Source organism: Gavia stellata, chromosome Z (assembly GCF_030936135.1).
Source record: "Gavia stellata isolate bGavSte3 chromosome Z, bGavSte3.hap2, whole genome shotgun sequence".
In the NCBI taxonomy this organism is placed as follows: domain Eukaryota; kingdom Metazoa; phylum Chordata; class Aves; order Gaviiformes; family Gaviidae; genus Gavia; species Gavia stellata.
In genome coordinates, this window is record NC_082637.1 from 72,035,632 (window position 1) to 72,056,996 (window position 21,365).

The window sequence follows — 21,365 nt, forward strand, 5'->3', positions numbered from 1 at the left end:
CGCCCCCTTCCCCGCGGGGCGGGCGGTGCCCCCTCTCGCCCCTCCTCTTCCTGCCGCCGCGGGCTGATGATGTTGCGGGCGCGCCGGGGGGCGGGGAGAGGGTGACATGCCGTGAGGTAACTGAGCTCGCGGTGTTACCGGGCCGCGCGCCGCTGACGCCGAGCTCGCGGGCGGGCGCGTGCGTGGGTTCCTCTGCCGAGCGCCTGGAGTGAGCCGCCGGCGCCATGTTCCGCCGGGCCCGCCTCAACGTGCGGCCCAATGTGCGACCCGCGGGCAGGGGCGCCGGCGGCGCGGCGGACCCGGAGCCTCAGGGCTCGGGCTCCCCGGCTGCCGCCAGACCAGAGGTTGCGGCGGGAGCGGCGGCCGAGCCCCCGCCGGCTACGTGGCGGGCCGAGAGGTGAGTTCCACCGAGGCCCCGCGGTAGCCCAGGCTGCGGGGGGGGGGGGGTGGGCCGCACCGCATCGCATCGCCCCGCACCGCCGGGCTCCCCCGGCGCGGTCTTGCCTGGGCCGCTGACAACGCTCGGCCGTGCATCCGTGGGAGTGGGGCGGGCCTGGGGAGGTGGGGGGACCCACCCCCGCCGCCCTTCAGAAGCCCCTGGGGATGTGGTGGTGGCAGGCTCTCCACTAACGTTTGTGGTCACAGCTTGTTAACTCCAGGGTGTCCCTGCTTTGATTTGGAGTTCTCTCGTCTTGAAGATCTCCTGAAATAGAGGTGCTGCACTGCCCTCCGGTCGGTGCCCGGTGATAGTTGTGTATGTGGTAGTCAGACAATGATTTCTGGGTGTTTGACGCGTTTGCAACCTAACCAAAACCTGCATTTCTTTACTGCGGTTGCACTGCAGGTGCTTGAAATAATATGTAAGTTAAGACTGCAAAGGCGGGGCCTGGTGTGGTCCGATACTCAGTTTTTCTGGCACTGCAGCAGCAGGGAGCTCCAGGTTGCTGTGTACAGCAAAAATTCTTTGCACTCCATAACTGAGTGACTTTGATTTTACATTCTTACAGCACTTCCTGTTTTGTGTTCATTTCTTCATGCGTTAGCGAGGGAGTGTTACAGTGTTACTTTCTGGCTTTTTCTTTTTTGATTGTTTAATTTTTTAAGTGCTTTTCATTGCAATGGAAATGCACAGTAAGATTGGTCCTAGGACCAGTCCTTCCAGTCCTTCAGGACCTCCCTGTTGTGGGTTAACCCCGGCTGGCCCCGAAGCCCCACACAGCTGCTTGCTCCCTCAGCTCCCACCTCCCACCCGCCCCCTTCCCCCCCCCTCCCCCCATGGGATGGGCAGAGAATCGGAAGGGCAAAAGTGCAAAAATTCATGGGTTGAGATAAAGAGAGTTTAATAGGTAAACCAAAAGCTGTGCACGCAAGCAAAGCAAAATCAGGAAAGCAAAAAACTCCAGGAAAGCGGGGCTTCATGCATGTGGTGATTACTTGGGAAGACAAATGCCATCACTCTGAACATCCCTCTGTTCCTTCTTCTTTGCCCAGCTTTATATTGCTGAGTGTGATGTTATATGGTATGGAATATCCCTTTGGTCAGTTGAGGGCAGCTGCCCTGGCTGTGTCCCCTCCCAGCTTCTTGTGCACTCCCAGCCTGCTCACTGCCAGGGCAGCATGAGAAAAGGCCTTGACTCTGTGTAAGTGCTGCTCAGCAATAGCTAAAACATGTGCTGCCTACACTGTTTTGGTCACAAATCTGAAACATGGCACCATATGAGCTACTGTGAAGAAAATTAACTATCCCTGCCAAAAGCAGTACAGAGCACTTCTTCAGGATATTTCCCCCATCTGATAACTGGCCTTCAGAACAACCTTCTCACTTCTTATAACTAGTTGGTTTTGCATCTTGCATGAATACCTCTATTCTTTTAGTTGAAAACTTGTCCTTTATGACATAATACAAGGTCTTACAGTCTTCTGTTTCCTGTGACTAGAAATTCAGGTATTGGACTAGTTGGCATGGCATGTCTTTGGTAAACCCATGCTGCTTTTTATTCAACTTGTATCTTATGTCTTTTATAGTTAAAATTGTTTTCAGCATGCTGTAAGGATATTTTTCTTTCAAATTTTATTTACAAAATTTACGCATTACAGAGATGAGGCTACTGGATCTTTTGTTATCCAGAACTCTTTTCTTAAATGAAGATTTGGTTGGTATTTTTCAATTATGTGATACTGTTGCAATTCAGCAGAGATATTAAAGATTTTTGTGTTTGTAATTTAATGGGTGCTTCAGTGTAATCAATTTTTAAGTTTCAAAACTAGGCACCAATGCTGTTGTGAAAGGGAGAATATTCTAAAGAATCTATTCATGTGGCTTGAAAAATAGACCTTTGCCATATAGGTAACAGGCATATAAAATATTATCCTCAATAAATGCGAAAAATAGCCAAGTGAACAAATCCTCAAAACCACATCCTGCTGTTTTAAAGAAAAAGTAGAGCAGTTATAAGAAATTTAAGACTGTTTGTGGTGGAAGTTGTTGATGTTGAATGTAGCGTACAAACCTCTTCCGTTTGCCAAGGCAGTGAAATGTGTGGGATGTGGCAAGGAAAGAACTTCTTTGGAGAAGTACAGGTTGGAAAATGATGCACTTGCTAGAAGACACATGTGGACCACTGGAGTGCTGTGGTGGGTTCCACAGCTCAACTGGAGGGAGAAGGTAGTATCTAACATAAAACTGCTGGGAGGCTCTCAGGGGAACTTTTAGTCCTGGGAGCAAGTAGTAGAGGCACAGGTGAGAGCTGCTCCCTTCTTGACCCCATGTGGTCACCCTAAATTCCACTGAATAGCTGGTTCTTAAAGTTTTTGGTTGCTTTTGAAGGCGTATAGCAACCCAATAGGAGAGAGTAGGCCTAGGGATTTATTGCAGTGTAGGCAGTATTAGCTTCTTGGAGAGCTGTCTCTCTACATGATGTATTGTAAGGATTGGCCACCTGGGTGTTTCTGAAGATTCAGGAAGAGTGGGTTTGAGGGAAATCACACAATTTGTGTGCAGTAATTGGTGACATACTCACAATGTGTTTGTTGTGTGGTCTGCAAGAAAAGTAAAGGCAAATGTGAAAATACCTTGCATATTTATCCTTCCAACCTAAGACATTCCTTCATAGCTGCTCAAACATGTATCTGTAGTGTCAGTTACTTTATTTTGTTTTGTTTTCTAAATGCTGAATGGGTTTTGTTTATTATCAGGGAAGTGAAAATTCTCTGAGCATAAGATTATTTTTTTCAAAATCTGTTTTCTGCTAAATTGTATTTAACTGTTCAGAAATCTGGTGTGGCACTCTAAAAACTCCACAAAACACAGGTGGTATGGAGAAGATGAACAAGGAATTACTTTCTGCTGTTTCCTGCTGTACAAAAACCAGAGGGTGTTGAATGGAACTTGCAAGCTTCTCATTCAAAACACACAGGCAGGGACCATGTAGTAAGGCTGCTGAACTCCTTGCTGAGGGATGTTCTGTGTACTAAAAATGCATGTGAACTCACAGCGTGGGACAAATTGATTCAGCCATTTAACAGAGGCTGTTAAATACAAAAGCATCATCGGCAGCATTTGCCTCAGTCAGTAGCTGGAGAGGATTTGGAAAAATTTCACTGTATGTTTATGCTTTTCTTATATTCCTTGAAAGACAGTTGCTTCTCACTGTTTTTGAAGACGGCTAAGTGAGCCATGGGTGTGGTTGTCCTTATGTACAGAAACAAGGCATGGTTTCAGTGTAAAATTAAAAATAATTTTTCTGATCAGTTATAAGTCTGCTGGAGTCAAGGAGCCAAATGTTGGAGGAGTCTGCATATTTAGGAAGATCATAATGGTTGGCAATTTTGCTTGCACTTTGAAAATTATTTCTGTGTAAGAGATAAAAAAAATACTTAAATAAGAAAGCTTTCCAGGGAGGCTAAAAGTTGTTGCCTCTAGAAGGCTACTTTTGATGTGTTAAGTGTGAGCAGTAGAATAACAGCAGCCAGTTTGACTGCCGAAGTTTTTTGGAATTCACAGCTTACATACCATCTACTTGCAAATGTATAAGAGGAATGTTCAGATTGCTTGTTAGAAAAATCATCAAACCGCTTCTTGCATATGGCTTTATTAAAATGTTTTTAATATGTCACCTATGTTACGTGAGTTATTTTTTATAAAGCTTTATTGTATTATGATGTTTGGTATTCTCAGCTGAAAGTAGAGAGCCTTCCAAAAAAAAGGGGGAGTGGGGAAGGAACATGTGAGTTTAACGTTATTGATCAACTAGCTTGTAACAGTAATAATGATTAATAGTAATTAATATTAGAAAAATAATATACCAGTTCTTATAGCTCATTAGTTTATGAGGAATTACCAGTTACAGGTTGGTTCCAAACCTTCTTCTTCCTTCTTCTTCCAAACCTGTGGCTTCTTGTGTATAACTGTATTTTTCAGTAGCACTGTGTTTATACTGATTGGCGCGTAGACGTTATCTTGAAAGTAAGAGTTACAAAGGTGTCACTGTAAAGTATTTCAGAATACTCTTTTAAATTTTCCAGTGATGACAAGGTTGATAGCTCAAATGATGCTGGAGAAGCTACAAAACTTGCAGAGATGCCTACACAGAGGAGAAAACGGATCTCCACAATGCCCAACCTTGTCAAACCAAGAGCTGGACCTTCATCTGCTCAGCGTTCTGCATCAAAACCGCAGAGGCGAGCATCACAGGCTCCTGATGGCAGTGCTTCACTTCAGAAGGATTCCTCTCTGTCAGAGAAGAGTAATGCTGAAAGCTCTTTAAAGTCTCCCATGCTGCCCGAAAAGAAAACACCTGTGCCACAAGTGCCACAGTTTTCCCCACTAAAAAAATCTGTGAACAAAGAGCAAACTGTGGGCGCAGCTGCTCAAAAAAATGATGATACCTTGCAGAAGAATGTACCCTCCCCACTCAAGGAGAGACCAACGCAGGAAAGATCAGGAACACAGGAGGAAAAGCTACCTTCAAAACCTGCTCCCATAAAAGAGAAACGAACGTGTTCTGACCGTGAAAGGATCCTCAAAGCTCGGAAGTTAAGAGAAATGCTTAAAGAAGAGCTGAAGAAAGAGCGGATGGTAGGTCTCTGTGTTGAGAAGTGCTGACCTGTGAAGGGCAAAGACCTGTGATTCACCTAACATACATTACCTCTTTGCAGTAGTGTTTTCTGATGATCATCAGCTGCTTACTGCTAATAGTCTGTGATATCTCATAACTCTGTATGGGTTTAGTCTGTTTATAAGCAGTAGTAGCACTGTGTTCCCTCATAATACAGATTTTCGTTTCATTTGGTTAGACCCACAAGCCTTTTTGACATGAGACCTGCTATTATATCATAGTCAACATTCCAATTTTAAAAGTTTCACAGTTGCTAGTACAGTGGGGAAGTGTGCTGTAAGGAGCTTGGGATTTGGAGTTTCTTATATCTTTTCAACTTGGTTGTTGACTGAGTTCTGTAATTTTGAATAACTTTTCACTTGTGCCAAGTATTGAATTTCTTTGAGAGGGTCACTTAAGGGTCTGTGGCATCCTCTCTGACAAAGGGACACTTCTAAGATAAAACTTATTTTAGTTGTTGGGGCGGTGGTGGTGGGGGAACAACAAAACTCCCTGAATGGGGTGCTTCATAAACAAAGAAAAATATTAATTTGTGAAATACAGAGTACTTTCAGGGTGAATTTAAGGTTTTTTATTTTTATATGGAAACAGTTGAAACACAGGCCTCCAATAATTGAGGGACGTTCTCCACCAGATCGTTCTAAAATGACCATGAGAGACTTGATATACTATCTGCCAGAAAACAATCCTATGAAGTAAGTATGACTCTCCACCTCCTTAGGTTAAATGATTTTTCTTTTTGTACCAATTTAATAATTGTGAAAAGGAGAATTCTGAAATCTGGAGTATTAGCATAGATATAGTATTGTAGGAATGGTAACAAAAGGTTCTAGACATTTTCACATCTACTCAATCTTCATACAGAAATGAGAATGGGGATTAGTGTATTTGTTGAAATATAAAAACATGAACCTGTCCTCCAGTTTATCTGATTCATCATCTCTGCACAAATGCAGAATAAGATAACTTTTTTCTTTTTTTAACTCGCTGCTGCTAAATTTTTAGTTATAGCTGCTGGAGATGCTATGACTGCCCACCGAATCTAGCGGACTACAGGAAGCTAAGCATTTCTCCTTCCTAGGTGCTGAAGTGCAAAACACAGTGCAAGACCCAGGAGGTCTCTCCATTCCAGATGGATGGATGTAGCTGCTACTGTTCCCTTTACAGGTTTCGCCACTAGCAACACTGAGTGAGCATCCCAGAGGTGCACATATACAGGGAACACTAACACAGCTGGCTGCAGAGTACCACAGACAGAACAGGGTGTTTCTCCTGCAACTACCAAAACCAATCACATAAACATAAGTTCAGCTATCCTAGTCCTGTTCTTTCTCTCAGTAGCAGAGGAGTTTTCTGTTACTGTCTGTTACCACCTGCTTGTTAATGTTTGTGTGCTTGTGTGTTTTTATTTATCACTTTCCTTGTTATATTTTCTTTCACACTGAATAGTCCTTAGGTAGGTAATGAACCAGATGCTCTTACATTCCCTGTACCCTTACAATGGATTACTGCTTGAAATACCTTTTTTGTCCTTGCTTATACAAAAAAAAGCAAAATTCATTAAGCAGTGGTGGTTGTTCAGTTGTACCACATCTAGACTGAGTCTAAAGAATTGAAAAAAAAGCTTTGTGTTTCTTTGCCCATTATCCACTAAAAGCAGGTTTTGTGGAATTGAGCAGAAATGTATCTGTACAAACATTCATCTGTAGCTTTTTATAAAATTCTAGGTCTTCATTGGCAGAAGAAAAGAGAACAGAAAAAAATTCTGCACTGGGTCAAATGAAAGAGTAAGTCTTGGTGATGGAAGTACTTATAATCAGAAGTATTCTGACGCTGGGGAAAAACCCCATGTTTCTGTGGTAACACTAACAGTGTAGGTTTTGGGGTTTTTTCACTGTTTCAATGCCACAGCCCTTATTTATAAAAAATTGTAATGTAAGGGTGGTTAAAGAGCATTTTGCTTTCAATATTATGTTTTTGGATTTGTCCATTTTACATTAGAGTGAAAAGCAGATTCCAGAGCTTAGGTCTTGACTAACTTGCTAGTGGGTTGCATTGCGGGGTGGTTCATTAAATTGTTGAGTGTCTGGCATACAGAGCAGCAATTCAAATCACTAACAAAAGTAATATTTTTGCTTGGTCTCTTAAAATTGTAGACAGGAAGAGAAAAGTACTCCTGATCATGAAGAGGAAGATGAGGAGGAAGAAGCAGAGAATGGGGAGGAGGGTCAGGATGGTCCACTTCTAGTTCCTCGTGTGAAGGTAGCAGAAGACGGCTCAATTATTCTGGATGAGGAAAGGTAACAAATTCTGTGCCTGACTCAAGGACTATATATGCTATGTTGCTGCTTAGTTTGTGAATAGAGAACAGTTACTTTGGACAGGGACAAACATGAGTGTATTTATGTGTTGAGAGTTGAGCTATATTTCCTAACTTAGGAAACAGTGCAAATATGTGGCAAAATATGAGGAGCGGTTATCTGCTTCTCAGTGGTGGCAAACTTTCTCTATGAGAAATGTTTTTGGAGTAGGAGATAGAGAGGGAGATGTCGTATTTTATTACAGTGAATGAATACTGCATATTTGTCAAACTTCCAAATGTCTTCTGTTTAGTTAACTTTCTTTCTCACAGTTGCACATGTCTTCTTACTGTTATTCAGTTGTCAGTATGATTTGCTTCAGCTTTGCATCTTGAATGTAGCTGCTTTATTCAGGTGTCAGTGTTTTCAGTAACTTTGCTTAAAATATTACTTTTTAAAAGTATTAGCTGACCACATTATTGAGTTCCCCAAGTGTATTATTAGCATGAGATTTAAGTTGTAAGGCTAGAGCAGTCCTGGTAAAGGAATTTGAAAGTATTCTAAAAGGATATGGAGAGGCTCTTGTGGTTTTGCAAAATAATTTTCTTGAATGTTAAAAAGACAATCTTTTAAAAAAAGATATTTAATTATGTCTGTCTGTACTATATCTTATAAAAGGGAAAAGCAAATTTACTTGCACAGCCTGAGTAGGTTAGTGATTTCTTGCTGCATTCTTCCATTAAAATACATGTTAGTGTAATTATTAAACCTGATTACAGTACAAACTCTGACTTGTGGCAGGAAAACTCTGAATTGCTGGCCCGTGTCTGTTAGCAATATTTTCAGATGAGTTTCTCTGTGTGTTTGCTTTTCCAGTTTAACTGTAGAAGTTCTAAGAACAAAAGGTCCATGTGTTGTAGAAGAAAATGATCCCATCTTTGAGCGTGGCTCTACAACTACATACTCCAGCTTCAGGAAAAGTTTTTACACGAAACCATGGTCGAATAAAGGTGAGTGTATTTTTCATTTCAGGTTTTGAGTCTGCAGAAAAATCTTAGTTTTCCATCTGTGCTTTGTACTCAACAATTTTTATTTCCAGTGGAGTAAATGGATCTACTTATGTGTGATGTAGTCTCAAGCCTCCAAACTTACAACAAGCAGAGCTCTGATGTTTACTGTGAAAATTGGCGTGTTTAAAAAATCCAGTGCCTTATGATATGCAGGCTGCCTGTGAATTTTTCCTGTCATGGATATTTAGATGCTAGTCTGCCTTATCAAAAGCATAATTTTGGATTGTGGTATCTGGTTATTTGAGCTCTGTAGGGAACAGTTAGCACTTCTTAACAGCTTCTTTACTTGGTTCTTCCAGCATGGGCAGGTATAAATTCTATAAGCCATCTCTATGTGGGCTGATTTCGGTGCACATGGACAGCTGTGTTTTTATGAGCGAGTGGGTTGGTTTTTAGTTATGCCTACTGTGAATTGACTATTATCCATAGGCTGACAGCACTGTGCAAGACTTTTTACAGTTGGAAATGTTTTTTTACAACCGTAGATGGAAAAATTGGCTTCAGAATTCACTGTACTGCTTTTGGAATGCACTTTTTCTGTTAACAAAATACCATCCCCGTTATTATTTTACACATGCTTTTTTCTGATTTGTGTTTGTGGTTGTGTTCATAATAAAAATGAACATTGGCAATTTGGGGTTGGTTAGCTTTGATGTACTAGCTTTACAAACTTATTCACATTCTGCGGTTTTATAATAGATTAGACAGTTCTTTCTGTTAATAGTTCATTCAGCAAATGTTATGAGAGGTATTTAGGTATAATAACATACATATTCCAGCCCAGCTGAACTTGCAGCCACAGTAGATAACCTTAAAGTTACCTGTCTCGTTGCATTAAGTTTTAAAGGTGTTTGTATTTTAGATAGCAAGAAGGACGGTTAACTAAATACTTAAGTGTGTGTATGCTTTTTTTTTTCTTCTGTTCTTCTCCTCCAGAAACAGACATGTTCTTTTTAGCTATCAGTATGGTAGGAACAGACTTTTCCTTGATTGGACGGCTGTTTCCTCATAGAGCCAGAGCAGAAATTAAGGTAAAAATTAAAGCACTCAATAAAGCAATTTAATGTCTGTTTCCACTTTTCTGTTTCTCATTTGCTATTGCTATGCTTCCTCTATTAGTGTTGATCATGGGGATGCTAATTGGCTCTGTAGCAATGCTTTTTTAATATGTGTTTCCAAGAGGTAGTAAGTATCTGAAACATTAATATGCTCAGTTGAATTCCGATCAACATCTGTAGTAGAGATCAACATCTCTAAATCTAGCATATCTAGACACAGTTTTTCTCAATTTTATTTTAATTGAAGAATGCTGCTAAGCATAAGTGGATGTTTGGTGAGGGTCTTCTGTGTTGCCTCGTCCGTGGTATCCAGCAGGGAAAATCTTTGCTATTTCAAACCCTGCTTAGATTGGAAGTAAGGACAAAGATGTTGAAAGTAATAAAAAATTCTGACTGGTGATATCTATTGGTGACAGATTTTATATTTAAAATTAATTACAAACTTGTGTTCTGTGAGTGTGCTTGTAAGTTTTAACAACTTCCGTTGGTAGAAAACGTTGGTGCATTGAGGAAGGTTTATCTTGATCTGCCATTTTGTACAATATATTGTTGCATTTCTTGCTTACTGAAAAAGACAAATACACCTTTGCTTTTAGAACAAGTTCAAACGTGAGGAAAAAGCTAATGGATGGAGGATAGACAAAGCTTTCAGTAAGTAAAGTAAATGTACCCCACCCTACAATGAGTCATTAAACGGTAGTCATCTTTTTTTCACGGTAATTTTTGTGGTTTGCCTTGCTTGAATTAATTATAAAAAATAGTTTTTGCTCATAGGTGAGTTCAGAAGCTGTGGAATCTTAGGTTTTCATAACAAGCATGGTTAGCAGTAAAGATCTTTAGGTTTAATTTCTGGCTTTTCTGTATGTCTGATGAATGAGATTAATATAAACTTTCCTATATGTGTTCAGTTGAAGATTATTCTGATTCATGGAAATTTCTAGCACAGTTACTTGTTGTAAACTGCTTTGAGAATCCTTAAAGTCTTTGTGTGTTATTTGAATGAACTACATAAGTCCTAGAGCAGCATGTTAATACATCATTTGATACTATGGTACAATTCATGTATTTGTCACTGCTTAAATTTTCTAAACTACTAAGTACTGTAACCTTTCTACTATTTTTTTTTAAACCCAAGCTACCATAATCTGTATATACGTCAACTCTAGTCCCTGCTCAAGTGATACAGAAAGTATTTTCAAAAACAATTCTCTGTTTAAATTTATAGAACCTCTGCTTTTTAATATCATAACATGTACCACTGATTATTTTACAAAGCGGAAACTTGGAAAAATTATCAACTTTGAAATATTTTCTATTTCTTTGCTTTAATCTGGTAGAAGAAAAGCGGCCCTTTGATTTTGAGTTCTTTGCACAGTTGCTTGAGAAGGTCTTAGCAGATGAGGAAAAGAGGAAGCACAAGACTGTTAAAAGCCAGAAGCCAAAGGAAAAGAAGCCATCAAGGCCTCGGAAGAAGCCGAAAGGTACTTCAAAAGGACGTTTGAAATATCATTACAGAACAGTGGTCAGTAATGTCTTGCTAGCAGAGGAAAAATCACGTAAGGAATCTTCCTTGCTCTTCTGGACAGGGCAAGAGGATCCTGGCTTCATAGTGTAACTTTTTCATATGTAGTTTACTGGTGTGTGGGATGGTAATAATCGGTAGTAGCCAGTTTCCTGAGGTGTGTTTTCTCTGGGCAGAAATGTGAGACCACACTGAGATTAGTGCTCTTCCACACTCTGATATTCTAATATTCTGATATTGTAAACAGGATATATTAACAGTTGATAAATATCTCCATGAGTTGCTAACAAATTCACTTTTAGAATCCTTGGGCCAAACCCATATTTTTTTGCAAGCTCTTGCATGACGTTAAATTTAAATTTTTCTTATATTTTAAACCCTTTTCTTTTAAGGGTTCTGTTTCTCCTTTAATTAAAGTTTGACTCTCTAAGTCTGAAGGGTGTGATTCTTTTAAGGGAGTTTTGTAAAAGTTGTTTTAGTTCTGGTCTGTTCAAAATAAAGGATAAAGATTATGTTTAATTACTATTGATCACCATATAGTGTCTTACTACCTCAGTACCTGTGAAAGGACCTTTCACAGATGTGCTGAAATTAAAAACAATTACACTGACACCATTTCATAAAGTCCCTGCTAATTCTGTTGGTTTGTTCACTTTGTTCCACAAGAACCCATTTTCTTCTAAGTGGTATTGTGGAACAAACAAGTGAACAACTTTTTAAAGTGGATGCTAGCTAGGAGGCAACATTGCTGTTTAATTCTTCGAATTGACATAGTTGCTGCTTTTCTATAGCCTTGATTTCAGATTTGATTAAGTAAGATGTCCCACTTATTAGGACTTACAGCTACATACATAAATTCTGTACATAGACTTTAATGGTAGATTAAAGGTACTTTATGTAAAGCAGTGTGATTATGCTTTTCTACTTCTCTTGCATTTTGGATTTCTTAATTGCAGGGGAACAAGTTTGTATAAGAATAATAAAAAGGACAGGGAAAGGTTCTTGGTGGTTGATGTTCTGCATAAATGCAAGATCAAGACAAAATGTCCTGAAAAGGGGAGGGAGGAGAATTTTAGAAACTCATTAAACCCTAAAAAGAACTGGTGAATTTTTACCTAAATAATAATTCAGCTTTCTTATGTGAATAAGAATGATTAACTACAATACATCTATTGATCAAAATCACTTTTTCATGGCATACTTTCTGCAACCATCATCACCTCTTTCTGCAGAGATATGATAATTCTTTTCAGGAATAGCAATGCCTATTTTTCCTGGATCCAAAAGTGACTGTGTAACCTGTTAAAAAGTATAGGAACAAGAACATTTACTAAATTGGCTTTACATACTGTATTGACTTTACCCTGGTGAAGTGTTGTCCCATGTTCAGAAAGTGTTTTGCGTTTAGTGTTGAAGTTAATCTATGCTGAAGCTTTTCTGTTAAGTCAGTGGCTGACTTCTCATGGTCCTGCTCATATGCCTGGGAGTACATTGGCAGTGATGTATGAACTCACAAGATGTTGCTAATGGAAATACCTTTGCAATTTATGGCTCCTTATAGTCGACCAGTCTATTAGCCAGAAACCATATTGTCTCCATAGCAAAAGCTGCCAGCACAGAAGCTGCTAATGATCAAGATGATCTTCAGGAAGCCAGAATTTCTGATGCTGAAACAGAAGCAGATGCTGTGACAGCTGAGAAAGAAAATGAAGAATCTTTGGACGTTTCTGAACAGGCAGAAGAACAGGTTGCATTAGAGCCAGTGTTAGCAAAAAAGAAGAGAAAGAAGAAGAGAAAAGATGATCTTGAACAGGAAGTAGAGAATCTTCCAGAAGAAATGGCTGTCCCTTCAAGAACTGCTGAAGAAGGGAAGTCCTCTAAGGAAAGTAAGAGGCAAAATGCTCACTATCAAATGTTCAAATATAAGTTTTCTATAAAGACGTTGCAAACTTATAAATCAAAACCCAAGTTCTCATTTTTATCACTGATCTGCATTGGGAGGTTGTGGAACAATGCCTTTTAAAATCAGCTTTCATACTAAATCTAATGATGTTATTTTTGCTGAGAACAATTCTCTTAAATCTTAATACTTAGGCATGTTCTACTGGGATTTTTTGTTTTAAATTAACTCTTGCTTCACTGTAGCTAGGATGTAAGAATTGGAATTCTAAGATGTTACCCAGAATGTCCAAAATGATTTAATTCTCATTCATTGGCAGAAAAAGAAATGGTATGTGATGGAAACTATGATGGTCATGCTACCTGTAGAAAAGAACTGGATAGTATTACTGAAGGAAAACAAGATGAGACTGCTGTTACAGCGGAAGAGGGATCAGAGTCCTGTTTATCAGTGGATGACAAAATGGAGGGAGAAAGTGATGTCCGTTTATGCAGGTAATGTTTACAATGGAAAGCTTAGGCAAAATAAAAAATAGTTTAAAGTTTCAGTATTGGTTTTATTTATTCAAGCTTACCATCATGTTAACTGGCACAGAATGGGCAGGTTTTTGGTTTCTGAGGACTGTCCTGGGTTTTGGTAAGCTAGTTTTAATTTACACTCTCAATATATACTCATCCCTGATGGGCTGCCCTTGCAAAGTTAATTTACATTAATACTAAAACACCATTCAAAACTGCTTTAACTTTTTTTTAGGGTGTTCATCAAGGCTATTGGCTTAGCCTAACTCCTAATATTTCTCTCAAAGCACTGCTTGGTAATGTTGCTAAGTAGTGTTGCTATACACCTGGAATTTATATCTGTTTTTAATAAGATGGTTCTTGTGGGGAAGAGAAGTTGCTTGGACTTTATTTGTGCAGAACCTAGGTGGGAGGCAAGCTTTTGGTTTCAATTTTGGGCACTTTCTTACTAGAAAGAAAGTGAATGTTTGTTTTATTAAACTTCTTATACAAGAAAGTGGTGAATCTAAAAAGTCATTATGAAGCTGTTAGTGCTACTTCAGAATTTTGCATGTTAATTGTTGTATTTCAAAGAATCATTTAGTTTGGAAGAGACCTTTAAGATCATTAAGTCCAACCATAAACCGAACCCTGCTAAGTTCACCACTAAACCATGCCCCTAAGCGCCTCATCCACATGTCTTTTAAATAACTCTAGGGATGGTGACTCAACCACCTCCCTGGGCAGCCTGTTCCAGTGTCTGACAACCCTTTCAGTGAAGAATTTTTTCCTCGTATCCAGTCTAAACCTCCAGTGGCGCAACTCGCAGCCATTTCCTCTTGTGCTATCACTTGTCACTTGGGAGAAGAGTCCGACACCCGCCTCTCTACAGCCTCCTTTCAGGTAGTTGTAGAGAGCGACAAGGTCTCCCCCAATTTAGCTGTATTGTAATTCTTTGTTATTTCATAGAGATTGCCAGAACTTTTATGTGCTTCAATACCTCATTGGAAGCATATGAAGGAACAGTATTTGTCTTTGAACTCAACATAGATTGTTACAGAAGACCAGGGGAAAAAATGCTTCGGCATACAGTGTTTATATTAGTAAAGTCTGTTTTAAAAAACTATCTAGTCTAGAATATTCAGATGGGATTTTAACATCTTCTTGTAATAGCATTGCAAAAGTACAAAAGTTGTTTTAAAGCTCATACCGTGCAACTGTCACTAAAACTTGTCAGCTTCTCTGAAAAATATGTTGTTATTTAATGTCAAAATTGTGTAATTTTTCTGTGCAACTTGATCTGTAAACAATATTAGCTTTTTTATTAACGCACACTAATGCGATGTTTTTGTGTGCTTTTGTTGATTTCAGCTTTGAAGATCGCGATGATGTTATACTAGAAATGGAATCTGCTAAACTGAGAACCCTAGCTATTAGAGATGATACATCACAGGAAAGCCAGATTTCAGACTTACTGGTTTCGAAGATTAGAAGCAAAGAAAGACAATCTGAAGAAACTAGGGAAACAAAGGTATTTTTATTTTTTATGTAATTCTTACTACTTAAGATCTTCCTCTTTACCATTAAAAGTGGTTTTGTAAATCAAAGTAATTTTTTGATTGTTTTTGTGATGTTTTTACCACTAGGTGGAAAAAGGGCAGCAAGCCTGAGAACATCACCAAAATTTAAATACTATAAATTTGGCTGACTTTAATGGGTTTTCTGTTATACTAAATTTATTCAGAGAGTATGCTGTGCATGCCTGGCTTACCTCACAGGCAGTTTAAACAGCTGAACAGTTTAATTATTCAAAAGTGAAGCAGTACAATAACAACAGTAAAGCCTTGGAACAAGATTTTGCTGGTGTATGCTTACTAGAGCGATGGTAGAAACTGATTTGAGTGGGATTGAGGTTTGGATTGTTTGTGCTGCATCAGAATGGAAACCTGTGTAAACTCTTGTCCACTGGTACTGGCTGCCATGAGGTGTTTCAGGAAAGATATAAGAAACTGGACCAAGATTGAATGATCTTTCTTCAGGTACGTTCTAAGCAGGTCCAGCAGTTTAGAAACTTCCTGAGATTGTGTCTAGCTTCTTTTGAAGCCCTTGATACACCTCTTATTCATGAGTTTTTCTAGCTGCTTTTTTGCATCTATCTGGACCTTTGTCATGAATTGCATACTACTGCCTAGAGTTCATTCCTTTAATTATTGACTTAATAAAAAAAGTGTATTCTTTGGATTGTTTTAAGCCTGATGCCTGGTAGTTTAATATGCACTGTACTTCCATTGTTATGTTCCTGTTCATCTGTATGATGTTCCTGTTCATCTTCTCCAAGCTATTCTTGTTTATAAAGCCACTTTTTTCCTTTCTCCAACAATATTGTTTCCAAGCTGAAGAGTCCTGATCTTATGTTTCTCCTCATATAGAGAAAGTTCCATTTCTCTGATCATTCTTCTCTACTTTCATCATTGTCATTTTTGGAACTTAATATTATACTGTTTAAAGACTTGTTCTGAGGGGCAATGAATTACTTTCTCTTGTGCTTTCTAAGACGAAGAATGATCTTATGGCTAAAGTTCATGGTGAGAGATTAGGAAATTCTGAGTGTTAGTGTTTCCCTAATGTGACGGGCAAATTATTTGTCCTTTGGCCTTTATTTTAGATTCTAGTACCTAAAATAACCTATTCATCTTAATAGAAAATCAGCTACTTAGAATCTTTGCAAATACTAAGTGCCTGTAGTTGGAAATATGTTATAACAATACAATCTCCTGATACTAGTTGGAATAGTATTTATAAAAATCAATGAACTGAACAGGGCAATGTGCTATATACACCAGCCTATTATAATGGTGTCAGTAGCCTGAGTAACTAAGCTCTCTGGCTGATTAATTATGGCTATTTGACATGAGAAAAAGGCATAGTAATCTGTAAAAGTGATAATTTCGAAAGACCTTTTCTATCAGTTCTAATTCTCTTGGCCTGCTGTGGTTAATTTACTTTAAAAGTATATGAACATAATCACTGACCTAAAACTAGAAATACTTAGCCAACCAGTGATGTGAAATATGATTCTATTGATATTATTAAAGAGGTAAATAAAGTGTAGAAATAATGTTTTTATGCAGCAGGCTTTTATCTTAATTCACTAAATAAATTCCATAAAATCTTTGCTGTAATTGTGATTAGTTTGCAATGTTGTCAAATTTTTCTTCATTTTCAGAGTGATGGTCAGTGCTCTCTAGGAAAATGATTTAAATACTAGACCTGGAAAGTAATGATAGCTGATACTGCCTAAGGAGTCTTGTTATCAGCTTCACCCAGTTAAAAGACAAAGAAATGGGCTGACAGGAACATCATGAGGTTCAACAGGGGGAAGTTCAGAGTCCTGGATGTGGGGAGGAACAACCCCAGGCACCAGTACATGCTGGCACCCACCCAAATGGAAAGCAGCTTTGCAGAGAAGCACCTGGGCATCCTGGTGGACGCTAGGTTGAACACGAACCAGCGATGTGCCCTTGCAGCAAAGGAAGCTAACGATATCCTTGCCTGCATTAGGAGAAGTGTTGCCAGCAGGCTGAGGGAGGTGATCCTTCCCCCCTGTTCAGCGCTGGTGAGGCCACACCTGGAGTTCTGTGACCAGTTCTGGGCTCTCTGGTATGAGGGACATGGACATACTAGGGATAGCTCGTCAAAGGGCCATGAAGACGGTGAAGGGACAGAAGCATCTCTCCTATGATGAAAAGGCTGAAAGAGCAGGGACAGTTCAGCCTGGAGAAGAGAAGGCTCAGGGGGATCTCTTCAATATCTATACAAATACCTGAAGGGAAGGTGTAGAGATAGATGGAGCCAGGCTCTTTCCAGACTCTTTCCAGTACCCAATGACAGGACAAGAGGCAATGGGAACACACTGAAACACAGGAGGTTCCTTCTGAACATCAGGAAATACTCTTTCACTGTGAGGGTGACCGAGCACTGGCACAGGTTACCCGGAGAGACTGTGGAGTCTCCATCCATGGCAATATTCAAAAGCTGTCTGGACATGGTATTGGGCAACCATCTCTCGGCGGTCCTGCTTGAGCAGGGAGGGCTGGACCAGATGACCTCCAGAGGACCCTTCCAACCTCAACCATTCTGTGAATGTTGTTCTTGTTTCTGCTTTTCTTTACATTACAGCAAAGAGTTCTACATTTATCATTTAATTTCTGCAACTTTTTTTTTTCCTTACTCAGAACAAAGACATACATGACTTACGAAGACGACATGAAAAGCAGAGTGCATCAGAAAGTGATTCTCACTCTGAAATCATGTAAGTAAAATTATTTTACCTTGCAGTGATACTTGCATTTACTTAATTTGGATATAATTCTGATTGATCGTAGTAGGTTGGGCTAGACAGTAGATCATGATAACTCTTTTTCCATATTCAGTGAAGTTTTTTGGTAGAAATTTTGATCACTGAGGAGCAGTGCTTTGACTAAGCTTTAAAATGTTACATGGGAATGAGGAGGAAGACTTGACTAAGCTATCACCTCTATGGTCAGCAAGAATGAGAGATTTCTCTGAAGAAGTTCTGCCATTTTGAACCTTGATTGTGAAAGTTGATTTTTTTTTTTTTAATAAAAGGGCCTCACTGTCGTCTTTGAAATTTGCAGTTGTCCATCGGAGCTTATCAGCTTCACGCATGATGTGTATGATGTATTCATACCTTCCTAATTGGAAACTATTGGTCTTTGGAACTCAGTGCAAGAGTCTAAGTTGAGTCACACCTCTAGAAGATAGTCCAAGCTGTCTCTGTCTTGCCTGCGCTCCTTTATGAAGTTAATCTTTGTGACTGTTTCTTACACTTACTGCTATCACTGAGCAGTGGTGTTTAAACAAGTCTGTACCTAAAGTTTCCCTTTTTTTGTGATCAGCAACTTCCTATTCCATGATACAGTTTTTTTAAAGGTGATTTAGGGATGGGCTACTAGTTAATGCTAAATTGTTTTTCATGCTTCTGTCTTTCCCATATTGAAGGGCAGCTCACTCTTATGATAAAGACTGTCAAAGCTTTATTTGTCCTGCCCTAGGAAGAATATAAGAAGAAGTAGTAGTTCCCAGTCTGAACATTATTGATAAGCTGTAGGGCTCTGTCAAACAGTGTGTGAATCCCAGGACACTACTGCAATGGTTAAGGACACAGAGATTGAAGTATGTACCCCGTTCTTCAATAATATATGGATGTTGGCAGTAGGACACGGTGTTTGAGAACAGCAGTTCGTAGTTCAGTGAGTAGGATAGCTTTGAAAGGGGATGGAGGGACAGGAGAGGCAGATGCAAAATTTTGTACATAAGGTAAATCTGCTCTACTTTGGAGCAGATTTCTGTTGTTTCTATTGAAATCAGTAAGCCTGTTCACACTGACATCAGTTGTGAATCCCTAGGAGAAGAGGTATTCCTATTTATTTAACAGCAAGAAACACTTCCTTCAGATATTTTAAAGTAGATTCCCCTAAAAGCCAGCAACATTGTTGAAGTTTATTTGACATTCTTTGCATTAAGTAGTAACATATCTCCTAATATCAGAAAGATGTAATTTTTTTTTCAGTTTATTCTCTTGCTGCATTACCCATGCAGTCTGGGGTGCTCTTGAAGTACATCTTGGACCACATAAGACTTCAAGTTTCTCTTTGGTAATAATGTATACCACCTCTTTTTTTATCTCAAGGAAAAGTGCAAAGCCAGCAGACAGAGGGTGCTTGCAAAGACCTAAACCCAATGCAGTGAGATCATCTGGAAGGAGAGAAGCAGCCACCCAAGAGAAAATGGAGGCCGAGACTACTTCTCCAAACCTTGTGAACACGGATGAAAAGGTCAGAAGGAGGAACGTTGCTTAATATACTGTGCTCTTGATGCTGTATCTGTTTTGACCAATGCTGATGCTGTGGACCAGCTACAGTCTAGTATTCTGACGGCTGCTGCTGAGGTATCTGTACAGTTGTCCAAGAGTAATATTCATTGTGTCAATTCCAGTGCTCCGAGGAAGTCAGCAGAAGAAACAGAAATGGAGCCACAGAAGTACAGAACATGGATTTGGATACTAAATCTGAGTAAGTATGGAGATAACTTTTCTAATCTCCTGGAATTAACTGGCTATAATTGTTAATTTATTTTACATAGTGCTGTTATAAAAATACAACAGTAATTGTGGAGTTTTAATATAAATCTTAAATTTGACTTCGGTATTTTCTTGGATGATACCAAGTGGGACTATGGTAGAAGGTATGTACTTCTTTTCTGGGAAGTTAAGGAAAGCATTACTTCATGAAGTACCATCTATGCTTGGGATTTGGGATGGGGAAGGGAAGGAAGTGATAACTACGGCTTCGCCTTTTTCCCACCCTCAGTTGCCAGCTAAAGGCTCTGCTTCTGACACTTGCAGAAGCACCTATGGTATGCAGTCTACTTAAGTTCCTCCCCTGTGTGATAGCTTCATATTTTTTTAACAGGTAGATAAATTGAGTTACCACGCTCTGTAAGACTAAACTAAGTTTGGTTCTTATGTGAAGAAACTTGCATAAGTTTGTGCAAATCCTTCTGAAGACAACCCAGTTCCAGTAAAGAAAGCTGTGCAAGTCATTGAATATTACATAGGCTTGAGTATTATGGAGTAACTGTCACTGTTGTGGATATTTTGTGCAGAGAGCCTGAAAAAACTGTAATTGCAAAGGCACTAGTTAGAGGATGTCGACAGAGATTTAAGCCTAATGTTACAAGAGTGTCTGCAAGAAAAGAAGAGCCTGGAAAAGATGCAAGAAATGATAAAATGTCCCATCCACAGCCTAAGGGAGAGACCAAAAAGGTATTTAATAGAGTAAGGTAACTGGAGATAATGCGTTAGCTAAAAAGCTGCTGGCTGCAACAGCAACGATATCTTTTCCTTTCTGTTTTTTTTTTGTTTGTTTTCCCCTTTCTGTTTTGTTGTTGTTGTTGTTTTCCCTTTTCCCCCAGTATGACCAGGAGTCAGCCACTTACTTCACCTGCGGTGACGGTGTGATATTGCTTAGAGACCTCGGCTAAGCTGTCACACAAACAATAGATGCCAATAACCTTTCATGTCCTGTAGTGAATACAGCTTTAGTTGTTTGATCTATATTTTACTGCACCTTCCTGACTATGTGAAATGTACTCTGTAATTGCCTGTGTCTGTCATAAGCAGTCCATTTTGTATCCTGTTATGGACAGTTACCTGGTCTGTTAGATAATGCTGTACTTTATAAATGTAAGAGACTTAATGCCATAATGTTCTATTTCTATTCAGAATACTGACCAAAGTAATAGGTCTGATGCTACCAGCGAAGAAGCTACAGAAAAAGATGATAAAGTCCTGGAGACAGTGTCTCAGTAAGTATGTGAAAAATGAGATGACATGTGCTGCTCTCCAGCAATTTGCCATCCATCTCACTTCTGGTAGTATTACATAGTGTGGGAATCATAGAAGTTTCTGAAGTAACTTATGCAATGCAACAGAAATTGAGGGAAGAATAGGAATCTTTTTTTAATGCATGAAACAAATAGACCAAACATTTTTGTTTTTAAAACTGCTTTTAAATGAGATGTCAGTTATGATAAATGCAAAAAAACCTGAAAAGTTAGTCCCTTGAAAACTCAAACAAGCATTCTCCACTAGCTTTAATACTGAAATGCATCTGTTTCAGTAGTGTAAAATGTTAAGTATTTAAACAATAGGAATAAGTGTTTGTTCTTAAAGTGTAGTTAGGTGTCTGGTATTAGGGGAAAAAATTCCAAAGTGTGGATAATTTCATGCACATGTTAATTAAGAAGTGTTTCTTATATTTCTCTTCAGTGGAGAAGTGGTAGCTGTAGTCTAAGAGGAGGAATATGTTTTAAAGGAG

The 21,365-nt window shown here is 39.2% G+C and overlaps 1 protein-coding gene across 1 annotated transcript in view; it reads left to right on the plus strand.

The window, feature by feature from the left end:
- Positions 1-224: 224 nt before the first annotated feature.
- The window catches only part of BDP1 (B double prime 1, subunit of RNA polymerase III transcription initiation factor IIIB), a 55,187-nt gene continuing 34,046 nt past the window's right edge, over positions 225-21,365 (plus strand). The window contains 17 exon segments of the mRNA XM_059833733.1: positions 225-397; positions 4,525-5,077; positions 5,709-5,812; positions 6,845-6,904; positions 7,274-7,417; positions 8,294-8,427; positions 9,424-9,518; positions 10,142-10,196; positions 10,883-11,026; positions 12,669-12,953; positions 13,287-13,461; positions 14,836-14,995; positions 17,700-17,776; positions 19,178-19,322; positions 19,459-19,559; positions 20,152-20,311; positions 20,771-20,853. Of these exon segments, the coding sequence (XP_059689716.1) occupies positions 225-397; positions 4,525-5,077; positions 5,709-5,812; positions 6,845-6,904; positions 7,274-7,417; positions 8,294-8,427; positions 9,424-9,518; positions 10,142-10,196; positions 10,883-11,026; positions 12,669-12,953; positions 13,287-13,461; positions 14,836-14,995; positions 17,700-17,776; positions 19,178-19,322; positions 19,459-19,559; positions 20,152-20,311; positions 20,771-20,853 (2,648 nt within the window).